This window comes from Salmo salar, chromosome 08, assembly GCF_965601325.2.
Source record: "Salmo salar chromosome 08, fSalSal1, whole genome shotgun sequence".
NCBI lineage: Eukaryota > Metazoa > Chordata > Actinopteri > Salmoniformes > Salmonidae > Salmo > Salmo salar.
The window spans coordinates 42,229,802-42,248,941 of NC_138298.1; the positions used below are offsets into that span (position 1 = coordinate 42,229,802).

At 40.1% G+C, this 19,140-nt stretch overlaps 1 protein-coding gene across 1 annotated transcript in view; it reads left to right on the forward strand.

The window, feature by feature from the left end:
* Positions 1-8,145, forward strand: part of LOC106594467 (uncharacterized) — a 61,208-nt gene extending 53,063 nt beyond the window's left edge. Inside the window, exons 20-21 of the mRNA XM_082978224.1 lie at positions 6,645-6,674; positions 7,054-8,145. Coding sequence (XP_082834350.1) covers positions 6,645-6,674; positions 7,054-7,388 — 365 coding nt within the window. The 3' untranslated portion in view covers positions 7,389-8,145. The remainder of the gene's footprint in view (positions 1-6,644; positions 6,675-7,053) is intronic.
* The last annotated feature ends 10,995 nt before the right edge of the window (positions 8,146-19,140 follow it).

The window sequence follows — 19,140 nt, forward strand, 5'->3', positions numbered from 1 at the left end:
GGTGGGTGTCAAAATAGGTAGCCATGATGGCCGGGCTATCTACTCAGAATATTGCAAAATGTGCTTTCACCGAAAAGCAATTTTAAAATCGGACACCGCGATTGTATAAAGGAGTTCTGTATCTATAATTCTTAAAATAATTGTTATGTTTTTTGTGAACGTTTATCGGGAGTAATTTAGTAAATTCACCGGAAGTGTTCGGTGGGAATGCTAGTTCTGAACGTCACATGCTAATGTAAAAAGCTGTTTTTTGATATAAATATGAACTTGATTGAACAAAACATGCATGGATTGTATAACATAATGTCATAGGAGTGTCATCTGATGAAGATCATCAAAGGTTAGTGCTGCATTTAGCTGTGGTTTTGTTTTTTGTGACATTATATGCTAGCTTGAAAAATGGGTGTCTGATTATTTCTGGCTGGGTACTCTGCTGACATAATCTAATGTTTTGCTTTCGCTGTGAAGCCTTTTTGAAATCGGACAGTGTGGTTAGATAAAGGAGAGTGTTGTCTTTAAAATGGTGTAAAATAGTCATATGTTTGAAAAATTGAAGTTTTCGGATTTTCGAGGACTTTGTATTTCGCGCCACGCCCATCATTGGATATTGGAGCAGGTGTTCCGCTAGCAGAACGTCTAGATGTAAGAGGTTAATGTCGTTATAGAATGGATGTTTCGTCGGTCTTCGCGTTTGATGATATCGAGTACTTAGCTGCAGACTAATAATTAATATCAAAGACTTGTTCTTATTCTGTCGGTATCGATAGTCAAAAGTTAACCTGTTGGGGGTAGGGGGCAGTATTTGCACGGCCGGATAAAAAACATACCCGATTTAATCTGGTTATTACTACTGCCCAGAAGCTAGAATATGCATATAATTATTGGCTTTGGATAGAAAATGCCCTAAAGTTTCTAAAACTGTTTGAATGGTGTCTGTGAGTATAACAGAACTCATATGGCAGGCAAAAACCTGAGAAGATTCCTTACAGGGAGTGGCCTGTCTGACAATTTCTTGGGCTTCTTGACTCTCTTTTTTCAAAACTGAGGATCTCTGCTGTAACGTGACACTTCCTACGGCTCCCATAGGCTCTCAGAAGGCGGGAAAAAGCTGAATGATGTCTTTGGAGCCCCTGGCTGAAAAACATTGGCGCCTTTGGATAGTGGTCGATCAGAGTACAATGAGACTGAGGCGTGTGCACGAGGCGACCCCATGTTTTTATTTTCTCTCTCTTTGAACTAAAAAAGGGTTTCCCGGTCGGAATATTATCGCTTTTTTACGAGAAAAATTGCAAAAAAATTGATTTTAAACAGCGGTTGACATGCTTCGAAGTACGGTAATGGAATATTTAGAATTTTTTGTCACGAAACGCGTCAGGCGCATCACCCTTCTTTACCTTTCGGATAGTGTCTTGAACGCATGAACAAAACAGAGGATATTTGAACATAACTATGGATTATTTTTAACCAAACCAACATTTGTTATTGAAGTAGAAGTCCTGGGAGTGCATTCTGACGAAGAACAGCAAAGGTATGCACTCCCAGAATGCACTCCCAGGACTTCTACTTCAATAACAAATGTTGGTTTGGTCCCAAATAATCCATAGTTATATCCAAACAGCGGCGTTTTGTTAGTGCGTTCAAGACACTATCCGAAAGGGTAAAGAAGGGTGACGAGCACGACGCATTTCGTGACAAAAAAATTCTAAATATTCCATTACCGTAATTCGAAGCATGTCAATCGCTGTTTAAAATCAATTTTTATGCGATTTTTCTCGTAAAAAAACGATAATATTCCGACCGGGAAACCCTGTTTTCGTTCAAAGACAAAAAAATAAAAACATGGTGTCGGCTCGTGCACGCGCCTCAGTCTCATTGTTCTCAGATCGACCACTATCCAAATGCGCTACTGTTTTTCAGCCAGAGACAGCAGAGTCATCATTCACCGTTTTGCCGCCTTCTGAGAGCCTATGGGAGCCGTAGGAAGTGTCACGTTACAGTAGAGATCCTCAGTTTTCAATAAAGAGAGTGTAGAAGGCCAAGAAATGGTCAGAGAGGGCACTTCCTGTAAGGAATCTTCTCAGGTTTTGTCCTGCCAAATGAGTTCTGTTATACTCACAGACACCATTCAAACAGTTTTAGAAACTTTGGAGTGTTTTCTATCCAAAGATAATAATTATATGCATATTCTAGTTTCTGGGCAGGAGTAATAATCAGATTAAATCGGGTACGTTTTTTATCCAGCCGTGAAAATACTGCCCCCTAGCCACAACAGGTTATTCTAACCACGTTGTCCGATTTCAAAAAGGCTTTACGGCGAAAGCATAAAGTTAGATTATGTTAGGACAGTACATTGAAAATAGCTGTGTGTAATGTTTTGTCAATGCAAAGACAGGCTCACCAAAAGCCGAAAACCAGCAAAAATTATGCACTAACCTTTGACAATCTTCATCAGATGACACTCCTAGGACATTATGTTAGACAATACATGCATTTTCTGTTCTATCAAGTTCATATTTATATCCAAAAACAGCATTTTACAATGGCGTTGATGTTGAGGAAATATTTTCCCTCCAATACCGCCAGTCAATCAGCACAAAAAAATAAATAATTACTATTCGAAACCATTGGTAAAATATTATATTGTCATTCAAAGAATTATAGATTAACATCTCGTGAACGCAAACGCATTGCCAGATTTAAAAATAACTTTACTGGGAAATCACACTTTGCAATAAACGAGGTCCTGTCCTCAGAAAAATAGGCTTGGCGATACAGACTAGGCACCATGTTGGAGAGATCTAAAATCAAAAATACTATGTAAATATTGCCTTACCTTTGATTATCTTCATCAGAAGGCACTTCCAGGAATCCCAGGTCCATAACAAATGTAGTTTTGTTCGAAAAAGCTCATAATTGATGTCCAAAAAGCTCTGTGTTGTTAGCGCGTCCTGTAGGCTACTCAAAAACATGAACGTCGCCCTTCATCAAAGAGGGGAAAAAAAATATTTACGTTCGTTCAAACATGTCAAACGTTGCATAGCATGAATCATTAGGGCCTTTTTCAATCAGAACTTCAAAAATATTCAAGGCGGACGATTGCATTCTCTTTTAAAACGTATTGGAACGAGAGTACCCAAACATGCACTCGCGCGCCAGAGTAGTATTGGCCATCCGCTTATGACCAACGTTCCAAGTCTCTTGTTCGGTCAGTTTTCACAGTAGAAGACTCAAACCCCTTTGTAAAGACTGGTGACATCTAGTGGATGGCGTAGGAAGTGCTCAATGATTAATGAGTCCCTGTGTGTTTCAATGGCATAGGCTTAAAAGTAATTCAACACATCAGATATCCACATCCTGTCAGAATTTGTCTCAGGGTTTTGAATGCCATATGAGTTCTGTTATACTTACAGACACCATTCAAACAGTTTTAGAAAATTCAGAGTGTTTTCTATCCAAATCTGTTAATAATATGCATATCCTAGCTTCTGAGTTGGTGTAGGAGGCAGTTAAAATGGGCACATACTTTTTTCAAAATTCTCAATACTGCCCCCTAGCCCCAACAGGTTTTAATGTTCTGTTAGGTCTTATTTAAGAGGGGTGTTTTTGTCATGGGATTTGTGGGAAGTTGTTTTTGCACTGCTGTGTGTAGTTCATAGCTCAGCCATCACGGCTAGCTATTTTGACACCCGCCAAGTTCGGGGCTCACTAAACTCAGAATTACTATTAGAAAAATTGTATTACCTTTGCTGATCTTCGTCAGAATGCACTCCCAGGACTGCTACTTCCACAATAAATGTTATTTTTGTTCCAAATAATCCATAGTTATGTCCAAATACATCCGTTTTGTTTGTGCGTTCAGGTAACTATCCGAGCGCATTTCGAGACCAAAAAAATCGAAATGTTACATTACCGTACTTAGAAGCAGGTCAAACGCTGTTTAAAATCAATTTTTATGGTATTTTTCTCGTAAAATAGCGATAATATTCCAACCGGACAATAGTGTATTCATTCAAAGAGGAAAAGAAAAAACTGCGTGCTCACGTGAATGCGCATATCCAATCTCTTTGTCACCAGGCAGACCACTGACAAACTGAGCTACTCTACTCTGCCCAGAGACAGAAGACGCCTCAATCCGCTTTTTGAAGGCTTATGATAGCCAATGGAAGCCTTAGAAAGTGCTACGTAACCCCACAGATACTGTTGTTTCGATAGAGAATCAAAAGAAGAACTACAAATTCTCAGACAGGCCACTTCCTGCTTGGGATTTTCTCAGGTTTTTGCCTGCCATATGAGTTCTGTTATACTCACAGACACCATTCAAACAGTTTTAGAAACTTCAGAGTGTTTTCTATCCAAATCTACTAATAATATGCATATTCTCGTTTCTGGGCAAGAGTAGTACCCAGTTTAAATCGGGTATGTTTTTTCATCCGGCCGTGAAAATACTGCCCCCTATCCCAAACAGGTTAAAGAACTTTCTTATTGAAACTTCCATTGAGCATGCTTTTTAGTCCAGCACTAGACTCAATCTGTGTCCAGGAAACAGGCCCCATATGTATTACTGACATGCTTGTCCTTGTTCAGGACTCCACACACTGGCTTCAGATTGAACCCTTTAGTTCCACTGTCCAGGGAGTGACAATGTTCAGGTAAAATAACTACTTTTAACATTTCATTCCACTTGCTAGTGTATTTCCCCATTACCTTTGGGAATTGTCTTCTAATCCAACATCTCCATTTGACGATTGACCCTCTACCATATCTTGTTGTTGCCCTCAGACACAGGACACCCAAAGGGAGTTATGAGTGCACAGTGTCTGGGCTCCGCTGGCTGTGTGAGAGAGATGTCATTCTGAAGTATCACTTCAGGAACTGTGAACCCTACAGTCACCTTCTGAAAGACATGCAGTACACACAAGGTGGTCCATTGCTGGACATCACTATGGAGTTAGGTGAATTGGAGGAAGTTCATCTGCCACACTTTGTCTGTTTAGGTAAAACCATATAGAAATAGTATTCAGAAAGACATTTCCATGTAACTGAGTTTCACTTCCTGAATGAATGAATGAACTATTCTGGGAGTTTGAGTTTACTGTGATCCGGTACTGCATATTCTTTGTGTTTTAGTTGGATGAATAATACAATATTTGTCTTTCTGTCTCCTTTTTATTGTGTTGTTCAGGGACCAACCCTTCCCTGAGGAATGAGATGAAGATTCTTCATGTAGAGGAACATGGAGTGTCTTTAGAGGAAGTGCATGAGGTCACCAGATTCCATGCTAAAATTCTCCATCCCAAGTTCTCACTTATCTCTGTTATACTAAGATTACTGTCTTGGAACGTAGATGTCCACTGTGACGTGGTCCTCTATATGGCAGTTAAAAGGTCAACAGTCATTTCAAGGCTGTACCTGCTCCTCAGAAACTCCAGTCAGAAAGAGGTGAGGCACTTTCACTGAAGTGACAACAGTATGTTGAAACTTACTGAAGGAAAGCTGATAGTTTGTTGAAAATCTCTAGATTACAAAGACAACATGCAGCTCTGTGAGAAATCTATTTCTGTTGTAACATTAATTAATACAATAAAAACTATGACTAACATTGGTTTCTCAGTGAGCTGTATGTTGTGTGAATTATGAGACTACATTGTTCTGACTACTACATTGCTAATTTTGTAGGCTATTCAGGAACGGGAGAAAAATCAGGTGTCCCAAGGATATTCGGAATTGGTCCTGTCAAGTCCAAACGGGCCCTTAAAGCTGAACAGTTGGTTTGCACTCAAGAATTCCCACTCCACTTCCATCAATCCAGAGGTGCAGTTTTAGCAGGCTGAGGACATGAATCTGTCATATTGTATATGAATAACTGGAATATCATTCTATTTCACTATTTCTTTCTCTCTCTGTTGTCGCAATCGTTGCACCATATGGCCTTCTACAGAAGATTCAGCTGTTACCTGCAGACACCACACCAAGCTGTTGTAAGATGATTATAAGAAACACAGGGGTTGACATTGAGATGGAGTTAATCGGGGATGATGAGAGGACTGTATGGAGAGATATGGTACCAATAGGTAGGAGAATATGTGATAAGAGAATTATCTAATGAAGGTAAATGAATCAATAATCCATTATGAATTAGTAGTTATGTAGCATGGATAATAAACTGTAAGTCAATGTACTGAATGTTAGTCCCATCAAGTCTAGACATGTGTGTGTGAGATACCGGGAGTAGCCTTCAAGGTTCTCCTAATCTATGGGGAAAGGAACAGGCAGTGCTGGAACAGTGGTGGGAGGTCAAGGAAGAGATACTGTTCACCTACTGTCTGTGCGTATGTGTGTGCATAGGTTATCTACGGTTGGTGTGGAGGTGTGTGCGTAAGCGGAGAGAGAGGATAAAATGAACATCTTTGTTATTTGGACCTCAGAACGTTCTCTGAATAAAGCCGTATGAACCTTTTGCAGGAAGCTGAGTCCATGCCTAATTATTAACCCAGTGTCTTACAAACCCCGGGGATTAGTCAAGGCTTGTTGATTGTTAATTATTATCATTAGGATAGAAAATTCCTTTGACAATATGTCAATCATAACTGTTATTTCTGACAGATGCTATTTAGAGTGATATAACCTATTTCTGTTTCTTTCAGATGAATACATCACTGAAACCCATTCAACTAGTAAGTAAACATGAGAGATACAAACCAATGACTTGAGGGCCAGTCAACATGGTTTACTGTAGGACCTGGACAGGTCCTGATTATAAAATACTGTCTTCAAGAACAATGACATCTCCTCCAGGACTTGATGTAGATTAACCTGGTTCTGAATGCCCCAATGACATCTCCTCCAGGACTTAATGTAGATTAGCCTGGTTCTGAATGACCCAGCCTGTTTTTCTATGTCTGTGAAACCGTCCCTAAATGTGAATATGTGATATGTTCAGGTCGTTATTGTAAAAGATCATGTTTTCTCAATACTTTTATTTTAGGAGTCTGCTTCTAAATGACTGAAATGTAAATGTACAAATGTAGTTATTTTGTAACCTGACTCTCTCAGGTGCTGTGTTGGGGGCAGGGCGTCCGGCTGAGAGCAGTCTGACTGGTTCTACAAAACTGCAGCTGCGTTCTCTACGGACAGAGTTTGTGAAACGAGTGTCAAGACCTGTCCTGAATGAACTGCTGGACGGACTCCTGCAACACACAGTCATCAACCAGGAGGAAATGGAGTCAGTGAAGGTGATAGCTGAGAGGGCAGAGAAGGCACGTGACATCATCGACATGGTGTTGAGAAAAGGAACTGAGTCAAGTTCTAGGATGATCAACCTTCTTGGGGAGCTGGACCCCTGTCTTTGGTCACAGCTTCAGATCAACAGTGTTGGGGTACCAACCTAATGGTAGAATGGATAGTAACAGTGTTGGCGTACCATCCTAATGGTAGAATGGATAGTAACAGTGTTGGGGTACCACCCTAATGGTAGAATGGATAGTAACAGTGTTGGGGTACCAACCTAATGATAGAATGGATAGTAACAGTGTTGGGGTACCAACCTAATGGTAGAATGGATAGTAACAGTGTTGGATTACAAAATACAAAAATAACTGTGCAAATGTTATGGAGACACAGTTTACAGTATTGTGTGAAAAAGTGTGTGTGACAACCCTCCCACTCTGTCTGCCGAAAATACAGAGTCCACATACACACACACACACACACACACACACAAACACACTGTGACGACCCTCCCATTCTGTCACACTGTGACGACCCTCCCGCTCTGTCACACTGTGACGACCCTCCCACTCTGTCTGCAGAATTCTTTCTCTTTGATCTTGTTTTCTTTAATAGGATGTCGGTGGGCAGAGCTGGAAGGGTCGTCAGTGAAATGGGACACACCTGGGCTCGGCTGTGTCCCGGGGATAAATACACCTTTCCCCCATTCATTGAGGAGACTCTCTCCACCCAGACACACTGTTGTTTTTGGTTGTGGCATTTTGGGGCTTCGTTGTGTTCATTTGTTTTGGCACCTTTCAACAGCCCTCATTATCACCATCTGTGAACACATCCACTCCCTTCCACTACTGACTACACACCCCATTGTAACTTGTATATAGTTGACTTTATTTAATAAATATGTTTTCTTTATCTCCACGTTGTCTCCCTCTTTGTTACAGGCTATGAGCCGGTTCATAACAGTGTATGAGAATAATAATCTTAATCATTTGGACCGGGGAGAACTGATCCTAGATCAACCCTCCTAATCAACACCATGGGGTGTATTCACTAGGAAACAGACCTGATCCTAGATCAACCTTCCTATTCAACACCATGGGGTGTATTCACTAGGAAACAGACCTGATCCTAGATCAACCTTCCTATTCAACACCATGGGGTGTATTCACCAGGAAACAGACCTGATCCTAGATCAACACTCCTATTCAACACCATGGGGTGTGTTCACTAGGAAACAGACCTGATCCTAGATCCACACTCCTATTTTACACCATGGGGTGTGTTCACTAGGAAACAGACCTGATCCTAGATCAACCCTCCTATTCAACACCATGGGGTGTGTTCACTAGGAAACAGACCTGATCCTAGATCAACACTCCTATTCAACACCATGGGGTGTATTCACTAGGAAACAGACCTGATCCTAGATCAACCCTCCTATTCAACACCATGGGATGTATTCATTAGGAAACAGACCTGATCCTAGATCCACACTCCTATTTTACACCATGGGGTGTGTTCACTAGGAAACAGACCTGATCCTAGATCAACCCTCCTATTCAACACCATGGGGTGTGTTCACTAGGAAACAGACCTGATCCTAGATCAACACTCCTATTCAACACCATGGGGTGTATTCACTAGGAAACAGACCTGATCCTAGATCAACACTCCTATTCACCACCATTGGGTGTATTCACTAGGAAACAGACCTGATCCTAGATCAACCCTCCTATTCAACACCATGGGATGTATTCATTAGGAAACAGACCTGATCCTAGATCAACCCTCCTATTCAACACCATGGGGTGTATTCACTAGGAAACAGACCTGATCCTAGATCAACCCTCCTAATCAACACCATGGGGTGTATTCACTAGGAAACAGACCTGATCCTAGATCAACCTTCCTATTCAACACCATGGGGTGTATTCACCAGGAAACAGACCTGATCCTAGATCAACACTCCTATTCAACACCATGGGGTGTGTTCACTAGGAAACAGACCTGATCCTAGATCCACACTCCTATTCAACACCATGGGGTGTGTTCACTAGGAAACAGACCTGATCCTAGATCAACCCTCCTATTCAACACCATGGGGTGTGTTCACTAGGAAACAGACCTGATCCTAGATCAACACTCCTATTCAACACCATGGGGTGTATTCACTAGGAAACAGACCTGATCCTAGATCAACACTCCTATTCAACACCATGGGGTGTATTCACTAGGAATCAGACCTGATCCTAGATCAACCCTCCTATTCAACACCATGGGATGTATTCACTAGGAAACAGACCTGATCCTAGATCAACACTCCTATTCAACACCATGGGGTGTATTCACTAGGAAACAGACCTGATCCTAGATCAACCCTCCTATTCAACACCATGGGGTGTATTCACTAGGAAATAGACCTGATCCTAGATCAACCCTCCTACTCAACACCATGGGGTGTATTCACTAGGAAACAGACCTGATCCTAGATCAACCCTCCTATTCAACACCATGGGGTGTATTCACTAGGAAACAGACCTGATCCTAGATCCACACTACTACTCAACATTTAGGATTACACTGAAGGCTTCCCCCCATTATGCTACAGGGGTGACTTAAATACACCCCTGATCTAACTGGGCTGTAATTCTTTGTTAATAATAGCAATGAAATTATATTGTTTTTGGTTCCTAAAATGGTTCCATAATGCTCTTGTTTAACTGGAGTTTTAACATGAGAGAGAGAAATAGGCTACAGAGCCAGTTAATATAGTCTTTGTTTCTGGGTAGTTCACTGGACATACACATGTCCATACGCCTCATACACACACATATATAAATACACACACACATATATACAGTGGGGGAAAAAAGTATTTGATCCCCTGCTGATTTTGTATGTTTGCCCACTGACAAAGAAAGGATCAGTCTATAATTTTAATGGTAGGTTTATTTGAGCTGTGAGAGACAGAATAACAACAAAAATATCCAGAAAAACGCATGTCAAAAATGTTATAAATTGATTTGCATTTTAATGAGTGAAATAAGTATTTGACCCCCTCTCAATCAGAAAGATTTCTGGCTCCCAGGTGTCTTTTATACAGGTAACGAGCTGAGATTAGGAGCACACTCTTAAAGGGAGTGCTCCTAATCTCAGTTTGTTACCTGTAAAAAAGACACCTGTCCACAGAAGCAATCAATTGATCAGATTCCAAACTCTCCACCATGGCCAAGACCAAAGAGCTCTCCAAGGATGTCAGGGACAAGATTGTAGACCTACACAAGGCTGAAATGAGCTACAAGACCATCGCCAAGCAGCTTGGTGAGAAGGTGACAATATTTGATGTGATTATTCGCAAATGGAAGAATCACAAATGAACTGTCAATATCCCTTGGCCTGGGGCTCCATGCAAGATCTCACCTCGTGGAGTTGCAATGATCATGAGAACGGTGAGGAATCAGCCCAGAACTACACGGGAGGATCTTGTCAATGATCTCAAGGCAGCTGGGACCATAGTCACCAAGAAAACAATTGGTAACACACTACGCCGTGAAGGACTGAAATCCTGCAGCGCCCGCAAGGTCCCCCTGCTCAAGAATACATATACAGGCCCGTCTGAAGTCTGCCAATGAACATCTGAATGACTCAGAGGACAACTGGTGAAAGTGTTGTGGTCAGATGAGACCAAAATGGAGCTCTTTGACATCAACTCAACTCGCCGTGTTTGGAGGAGGAGGAATGCTGCCTATAACCCCAAGAACACCATCTCCACCGTCAAACATGGAGGTGGAAACATTATGCTTTGGGGGTGTTTTTCTGCTAAGGGGACAAGACAACTTCACCGCATCAAAGGGACGATGGATGGGGCCATGTGCCGTCAAATCTTGGGTGAGAACCTCCTTCCCTCAGCCAGGGCATTGAAAATGGGTCGTGGATGGGTATTCCAGCATGACAATGACCCAAAACACACGGGCAAGGCAACAAAGGAGTGGCTCAAGAAGAAGCACATTAAGGTCCTGGAGTGGCATAGCCAGTCTCCAGATCTTAATCCCATAGTAAATCTGTGGAGGGAGCTGAACGTTCGAGTTGCCAAACGTCAGCCTCGAAACCTTAATGACTTGGAGAAGATCTGCAAAGAGGAGTAGGACAAAATCCCTCCTGAGATGTGTGCAAACCTGGTGGCCAACTACAAGAAACGTCTGACCTCTGTCATTGCCAACAAGGGTTTTGCCACCAAGTACTAAGTCATGTTTTGCAGAGGGGTCAAATACTTATTTCCCTCATTAAAATGCAAATAATTTTATAACATTTCTGACATGCGTTTTTCTGGATTTTGTTGTTGTTATTCTGTCTCTCACTGTTCAAATAAACCTACTATTAAAATTATAGACTGATCATTTCTTTGTCAGTGGGCAAACGTACAAAATCAGCAGGGGATCAAATACTTTTTTCCCCCACTGTATATATATAAATACACACTCACACCTGTTGTATATACAGTGGCAAGAAAAAGTATGTGAACCCTTTTGAATTACCTGGATTTCTGCATAAATTGGTCATCAAATTTGATCTGATCTTCATCTAAGTCAACAATAGACACACAGTCTGCTTAAACTAATAACACACAAATTATGTATTTTTCTTGTCTACATTGAATACATAATTTAAGTAGTGCACTATATAGGGAATAGGGCCCTGGTCTAAAGTAGTGCACTATATAGGGAATAGGGCCCTGGTCTAAAGTAGTGCACTACAAAGGGAATAGGGACCTGGTCAAAAGTAGTGCACTTCATAGGGAATAGGGCCTTGGTCAAAAGTAGTGCACTACATAGGGAATAGGGTGCCATTTGGTATAGACAGAGACTAAAGGCTGAGTGTTTAACAGTAAAAAGAGATTGAGAAATGACAACAGAGAAGTAGGTTAAAAGTAGGGAGAGCATCGATGCAGAGAGAGATGCCAGTGGAGAAAAGAGAGTGAGATACCAGTGGAGAAAGAGAGAGATACCAGTGGAGAATAGAGAGAGAGATACCAGCGGAGAAAAGAGAGAGATACCAGTGTAGGAGAGAGAGATACAAGTGGAGAAGAGAGATACCAGTGATTAAAGACTAACCAAAACCCAGCCATAAGTGACTGCGCAACAAGGGTCATGAGGAGTGTAGCTTGGTTTGACTTCCAAATGGCCCCCTAGTCACGATCTAGTGCATTACTGGTCAAAGGTAGTGCACTACATAGGGAATAGGGTACCATTTAGTACTCAGCCTTTAACTCAGGTGAGTATTCCACCACGCTTCTGTCTGTTCACCATTGGTTGGCTGGGAAGCCTGTAAGCATTCATCTAATACACACACATTAAAAATGACACACACACACACACACACACCACACACACACACACACACACACACACACACACACACACACACACACACACACACACACACACACACACACACACACACACACACACACACACACACACACACACACACACACACACAGAGAGAGAGAGAGAGCAGTAACGCAAAAACATCTCCTGCCCCTTGTCACTGAACAGGTAAACAAAAACCAGAACAGGTAAACAAAACAACAGGGTGAAGAAAAACAAACAGTTCAGTTCCGTTCATTCTGCATCGCTGATTATCAGTCCTCCGCCTGTCGCTAAGCAACGTTCACTAGGCTGACACTACAACCCAGCACCATGGATACAGGAAACCGGCCCATGTCCAGGTGTAGCATACAGGCCCATACAAATAGGCTCTAATCCCAACTGGCACCCTGTTCCCTATGAAGTGCACTACTTTAGACCAGAGCTGTGGGGGAAGCAGTACATTATATAAGGAGAAGGGTGCCATTTGAGGGTGTGACCATAGACTACAGTCAGAGTTTGTGTGATTGTCTCTGGTTTAGAGGTGACAGTCTAGTGTGCAGAGATGAGGGGGAGAGGGGAGTCTAGAGCTGTGTTCGAATACCCATACTAACATACTGTATACTACATACTTAATGAGTATATACTACATACTATTAGTTCATTTTAGTATACTGTATACTACATACTTAATGAGTATATACTACATACTATTAGTTCATTTTAGTATACTGTATACTACATACTTAATGAGTATATACTACATACTATTCGTTTATTTTAGTATACTGTATACTACATATCTAATGAGTATATACTACATACTATTAGTTCATTTTAGTATACTGTATACTACATACTTAATGAGTATATACTACATACTATTAGTTCATTTTAGTATACTGTATACTACATACTTAATGAGTATATACTACATACTATTCGTTTATTTTAGTATACTGTATACTACATATCTAATGAGTATATACTACATACTATTAGTTCATTTTAGTATACTGTATACTACATATTTAATGAATATATAGTACATACTATTAGTTCATTTTAGTATACTGTATACTACATACTTAATGAGTATATACTACATACTATTAGTTTTGGTATACTGTAACCGACCAGCTTTTTGCCTTCTCTACCGGAAGTTGATGCTGTTGCTATACAAACTCTTGCTAGCTAGTCAGTGTAACAAATTACTAGTTAGACATTGTTCGACTTTGGGTGTGTTATTAAATTAAATATGGAGTGCTGGACGCTCAGGCCGAGGAGTAGGGTTGAATTGAGCACTCTGGTGCTGCTGGAAACAATTTAATTACGCTTTTTTGCCGACGTTTACTGACACCGGCCATATTCAACGGGTGTTGAGCTGCTCGTAAATTCATTATTCTGCGCTCTGGTCTCTCAGGCGAGATGCTCTGAAATCGGAGTAGAGAGCCAGAGAGAATTTACTAAAGCACAACGACTATACCATTTAGCTAAGAATGACGGGAATAATCAAGTCAATAAACGTTGAGTAGTTAGTTAACCTGTAGTTAATATACTGGCACGTTTGATGTATAAGTAGCCAACTACTGTAACGTTAGGTAGGTAGCTAACATACCGGTACATACAGCTGTAATGATATGATATGTGGTTCGTAAGGACAACGTAGCTAGCAAATTGTCAGCCAGCATAACGTGTAAGGTAACTTATTAGAAAAGTCATTACTTTATTACATTGCTCAACATTTTCTTAACATTTGTCATAATTAGTTAAAACAATGAATTTGTATCCGCTCTCGTTGGACTTCGGCAACATATTTTCCGCCATTTTCTTCAAATCTGAAAACGTGAAGCCCCGCCCATTTCCTGAAGAATTGCATTATGGGCCCTAAAGTACGGAAGTAGTGTCCTCTGCGTTTAAACTTAATATTTTGGCGAATTTAGTACGACATCCGGGAACTTTTGGCATACTAAACGATATCATACTATGACCAATAAGCATACTATATACTCAAATCACGTCACAAATAGTACAGTTAGTGTGGTTAGTATGAGTATTAGAAAACGGACTACCATCTGAAATGAGACCCTATTGGAGGAGATGAGGGCAGTCTAGGATTACCATCTGAAATGACACCCTATTGGAGGAGATGAGAAGAGTCTAGGATTACCATCTGAAATGACATCCTATTGGAGGAGATGAGGAGAGTCTAGGATTACCATCTGAAATGACACCCTATTGGAGGAGATGAGGAGAGTCTAGGATTACCATCTGAAATGACACCCTATTGGAGGAGATGAGGGGAGTCTAGGATTACCATCTGAAATGACATCCTATTGGAGGAGATGAGGAGAGTCTAGGATTACCATCTGAAATGACACCCTATTGGAGGAGATGAGGAGAGTCTAGGACTACCATCTGAAATTACACCATATTGGAGGAGATTGTAAGCATGTATTGTAAGCATGTATTGGAAACATGTATTGTATATGTATTGTAAACGTGTATTGTATATGTATTGTAAATGTGTATTGTAAACATGTATTGTACATGTATTTTAAACATGTATTGGAAATGTGTATTGTATTTGTATTGGAACCATGTATTGTATATATATTGGAAACGTGTATTGTAACCATGTATTGGAAACGTGTATTGTATATGTATTGGAAACATGTATTGTATCTGTATTGTAAACATGTTTATGTTTTGGAAATGTGTATTATATATGTATTGTAAACGTGTATTGTAAACTTGTATTGTATATGTATTGTAAACGTGTGTTGTAAACGTGTGTTGCATATGTACTGTTAACTTGTATTGTAAGCATGTATTGTATTGTAAATGTGTATTGTATATGTATTGTAAATGTGTATTGTATATGTATTGGAAACATGTATTGTATTGTATTGTAAACGTGTATTGTATATGTATTGTAAACATGTATTGTATATGTATTGTAAACGTGTGTTGTATATGTATTGTAAACGTGTATTGTTTATGTGTTGTAAGCATGTATTGTATATGTATTGTAAACTTGTATATGTATTGTAAGCATGTATTGTATATGTATTGGAAACATGTATTGTGTATGTATTGTAAACGTGTATTATATATGAATTGTAAACATGTGTTGTATATGTATTGTAAACGTGTATTGTATATGTATTGGAAACATGTATTGTTTATGTATTGGAAACGTGTATTGTGTATGTATTGTAAATGTGTATTGTATATGTATTGGAAACATGCATTGTGTATGTATTGGAAACGTGTATTGTATATGTGTTGTAAACGTGTATTGTATATGTATTGGAAATATGTATTGTGTATGTATTGGAAACGTGTATTGTAAACATGTGTTGTATATGTATTATAAACGTGTATTGTATATGTTTTGTAAGCATGTATTGTGTATGTATTGTATAAGTATTGGAAACATGTATTGTATATGTATTGTAAGCATGTATTGTATATGTATTGGAAACGTGAATTGTATATGTATTGGAAACGTGTGTTGTATATGTATTGGAAACATGTATTGTGATGTTATTGGAATGTACTTGCTGTATTTGCATACTCACTGTGAATGTGTCTGGTTAACTGGCTCTGAGAATTTGGCATTCAACTTAAAACCACATAAATGTATTTTATGAATATATTGTGCAGTGTTGGCCTGTTAGAGGTTCATGAGAGAGGCTGAATATCAACACAACCACCTCAGTCTATCAGCAGCTTTCCTGTTAGAGGTTCATGAGAGAGACTGAATATCAACACAACCACCTCAGTCTATCAGCAGCTTTCTGTGTTGAAACAGGAAGTCCATTTATAAGGAAGTAGAGGAAAGGGTCTCTTATTATAGCTCGATGGTGCTGCTACTTCACTTCACCTCCGTTCCACCAGTATGAATAACCAAGACCTAGCAAGAATAAGGCCGTGACCCCGGCGATTGTCCTTCAAAATAAAAGTCCCACTATGATTGTGATTTTTCTTTTTTTTTTTACACATTCGTAACAATTTAGGAGGAAATGTTAGCAGACTTAGAAAAGGTATTTTCTAGTTTTCATATCCACTTTGTTATTATTCATTACCAGGGGCCTCATTTATTAATCATACGTAAGAGATAATCGGTATGTAAACCATGCAAGGGATCATTACCACGCAAAGTGTGAGATTTATCAATAGAAATGTTAGCTTGACAGTGTGCAGCCCCATTACCATGCATACGAACAGTGCCAAGGGGTGGAATAAGGGAACTGCTTGTCAAGTGTAGAATGGGGAAAGGGGGATACCTAGTCAGTTGAACTGAAATGTGTCTTCCGCATTTAACCATGAATCAGAGAGGTGCTGAGTCTGCCTTAATTAACATCCACGTCGTTTAACCCTGAATCAGAGGTGCTGAGTCTGCCTTAATCAACATCCAGATCATTTAACCATGAATCAGAGGTGCTGAGTCTGCCTTAATCAACATCCAGATCATTTAACCATGAATCAGAGGTGCTGAGTCTGCCTTAATCAACATCCACGTCATTTAACCATGAATCAGAGGTGCTGAGTCTGACTTAATCAACATCCACGTCATTTAACCATGAATCAGAGGTGCTGAGTCTGCCTTAATCAACATCCACGTCATTTAACCATGAATCAGAGGTGCTGAGTCTGCCTTAATCAACATCCACGTCATTTAACCATGAATCAGAGGTGCTGAGTCTGCCTTAATCAACATCCACGTCATTTAACCATGAATCAGAGGTGCTGAGTCTGCCTTAATCAACATCCACGTCATTTAACCATGAATCAGAGGTGCTGAGTCTGCCTTAATCAACATCCACGTCATTTAACCATGAATCAGAGGTGCTGAGTCTGCCTTAATCAACATCCACGTCATTTAACCATGAATCAGAGGGGCTGAGTCTGCCTTAATCAACATCCACGTCATTTAACCATGAATCAGAGGGGCTGAGTCTGCCTTAATCAACATCCACGTCATTTAACCATGAATCAGAGGTGCTGAGTCTGCCTTAATCAACATCCACATCATTTGCGCCCGGGGAACAGTGGGTTAACTGCCTTGCTCAGGGGCAGAACGACAGATTTGTATCTTGTCAGCTTGTGGATTCGATTTAGCAACTTTTCGGTTACTGGTCCAATGCTCCTACCCACCAGGCTACCTGCCTCCCCTAATATACTGTATGTTGAAAATGTGAATTCATGCAACATGCCTTGACAGGCTATATATAATTTGACCACATCAGTGCATTTGTTACGATAACAGTCAATATAAAGTACAGTAAATAGTTCAATTACAGTAAATAGTTAAATTAGAGGTGAAACTATTGTTGAAATACTATAATGGATGTTTTGTGGCATATTTTGTGTGTAGACAACGTTTACAAATGAGGCCCCTGGTATTTTCCATAGAGAAAAATACTTGAAATAGCTTATCTATTTCCTGCTGTGAACTGGGTCCAATTAAACGAGAGATGGGACGAATGGTAACCTCGTTGTAGACCTATATGCTACCTCGTGAGTATGAAACCATCACAGAAAAGGTGAGGAATTTATTATGCAACGATCATGGAAACGAAATAAATAATAGCCTAGGAAATAGATGGCTATTTCTAATTATTTTAAAACGCAAAGATAAACTAAATGGATGTTCTCTTTTCTCACTAACGGTAAATGATTACATCTTGTTATTGACCTTGTTATTGTTATGAATAAGCGTGTCCATCATATCCCACATTTACACTAAATACTAATCTACTGGTCTTCTGGAAATGCAATACTTCAACCACTAGAAACTGTGCATACACATGGTCTAAAGTTAGCGGGAAGGAGAGTGTGTGTGTGTGTCTGTCTGCGCGTGTGTTTTGTGTTTGTGTGTCTTCACATAAACCTATACCTGTTGAACCCGCCCAGTGTGTTGAAACAAGGAAGTACATTTATAAGGAAGAAGAGGCAGAACTGGACACTGTCGGTCGAAGAAAAATGTTTCTGAGGTTTGTAGCGTTCTTTTACCATTTTATGACAAAAAGTGTTTTGGAGAAGTTAGGCCATCGCAGAGAGAGGTGATTTAGGGGGTATGACATCCGCAGAATTGTTCAGTTATTACAATACTGATTTCAACTTTCAATAATGATCATTTTAGGCTTCCTTACATGATCAGCCTAGTCAATATGTATCAATGTTATATTATAGGCTACAGGGCTGTGAGGTAAGGTATGGGGTTATATTATAGTCTACAGGGCTGTGAGGTAGGGTATGGGGTTATAATATAGGCTACAGGGCTATGAGGTAGGGTATGGGGTTATATTATAGGCTACAGGGTTATGAGGTAGGGTATGGGGTTATATTATACTCTACAGGGCTATGAGGTAGGGTATGGGGTTATATTATAGGCTACAGCGTTATGAGGTAGGGTATGGGGTTATATTATAGTCTACAGGGTTATGAGGTAGGGTATGGGGTTATATTATAGTCTACAGGGTTATGAGGTAGGGTATGGGGTTATATTATAGTCTACAGGGCTATGAGGTAGGGTATG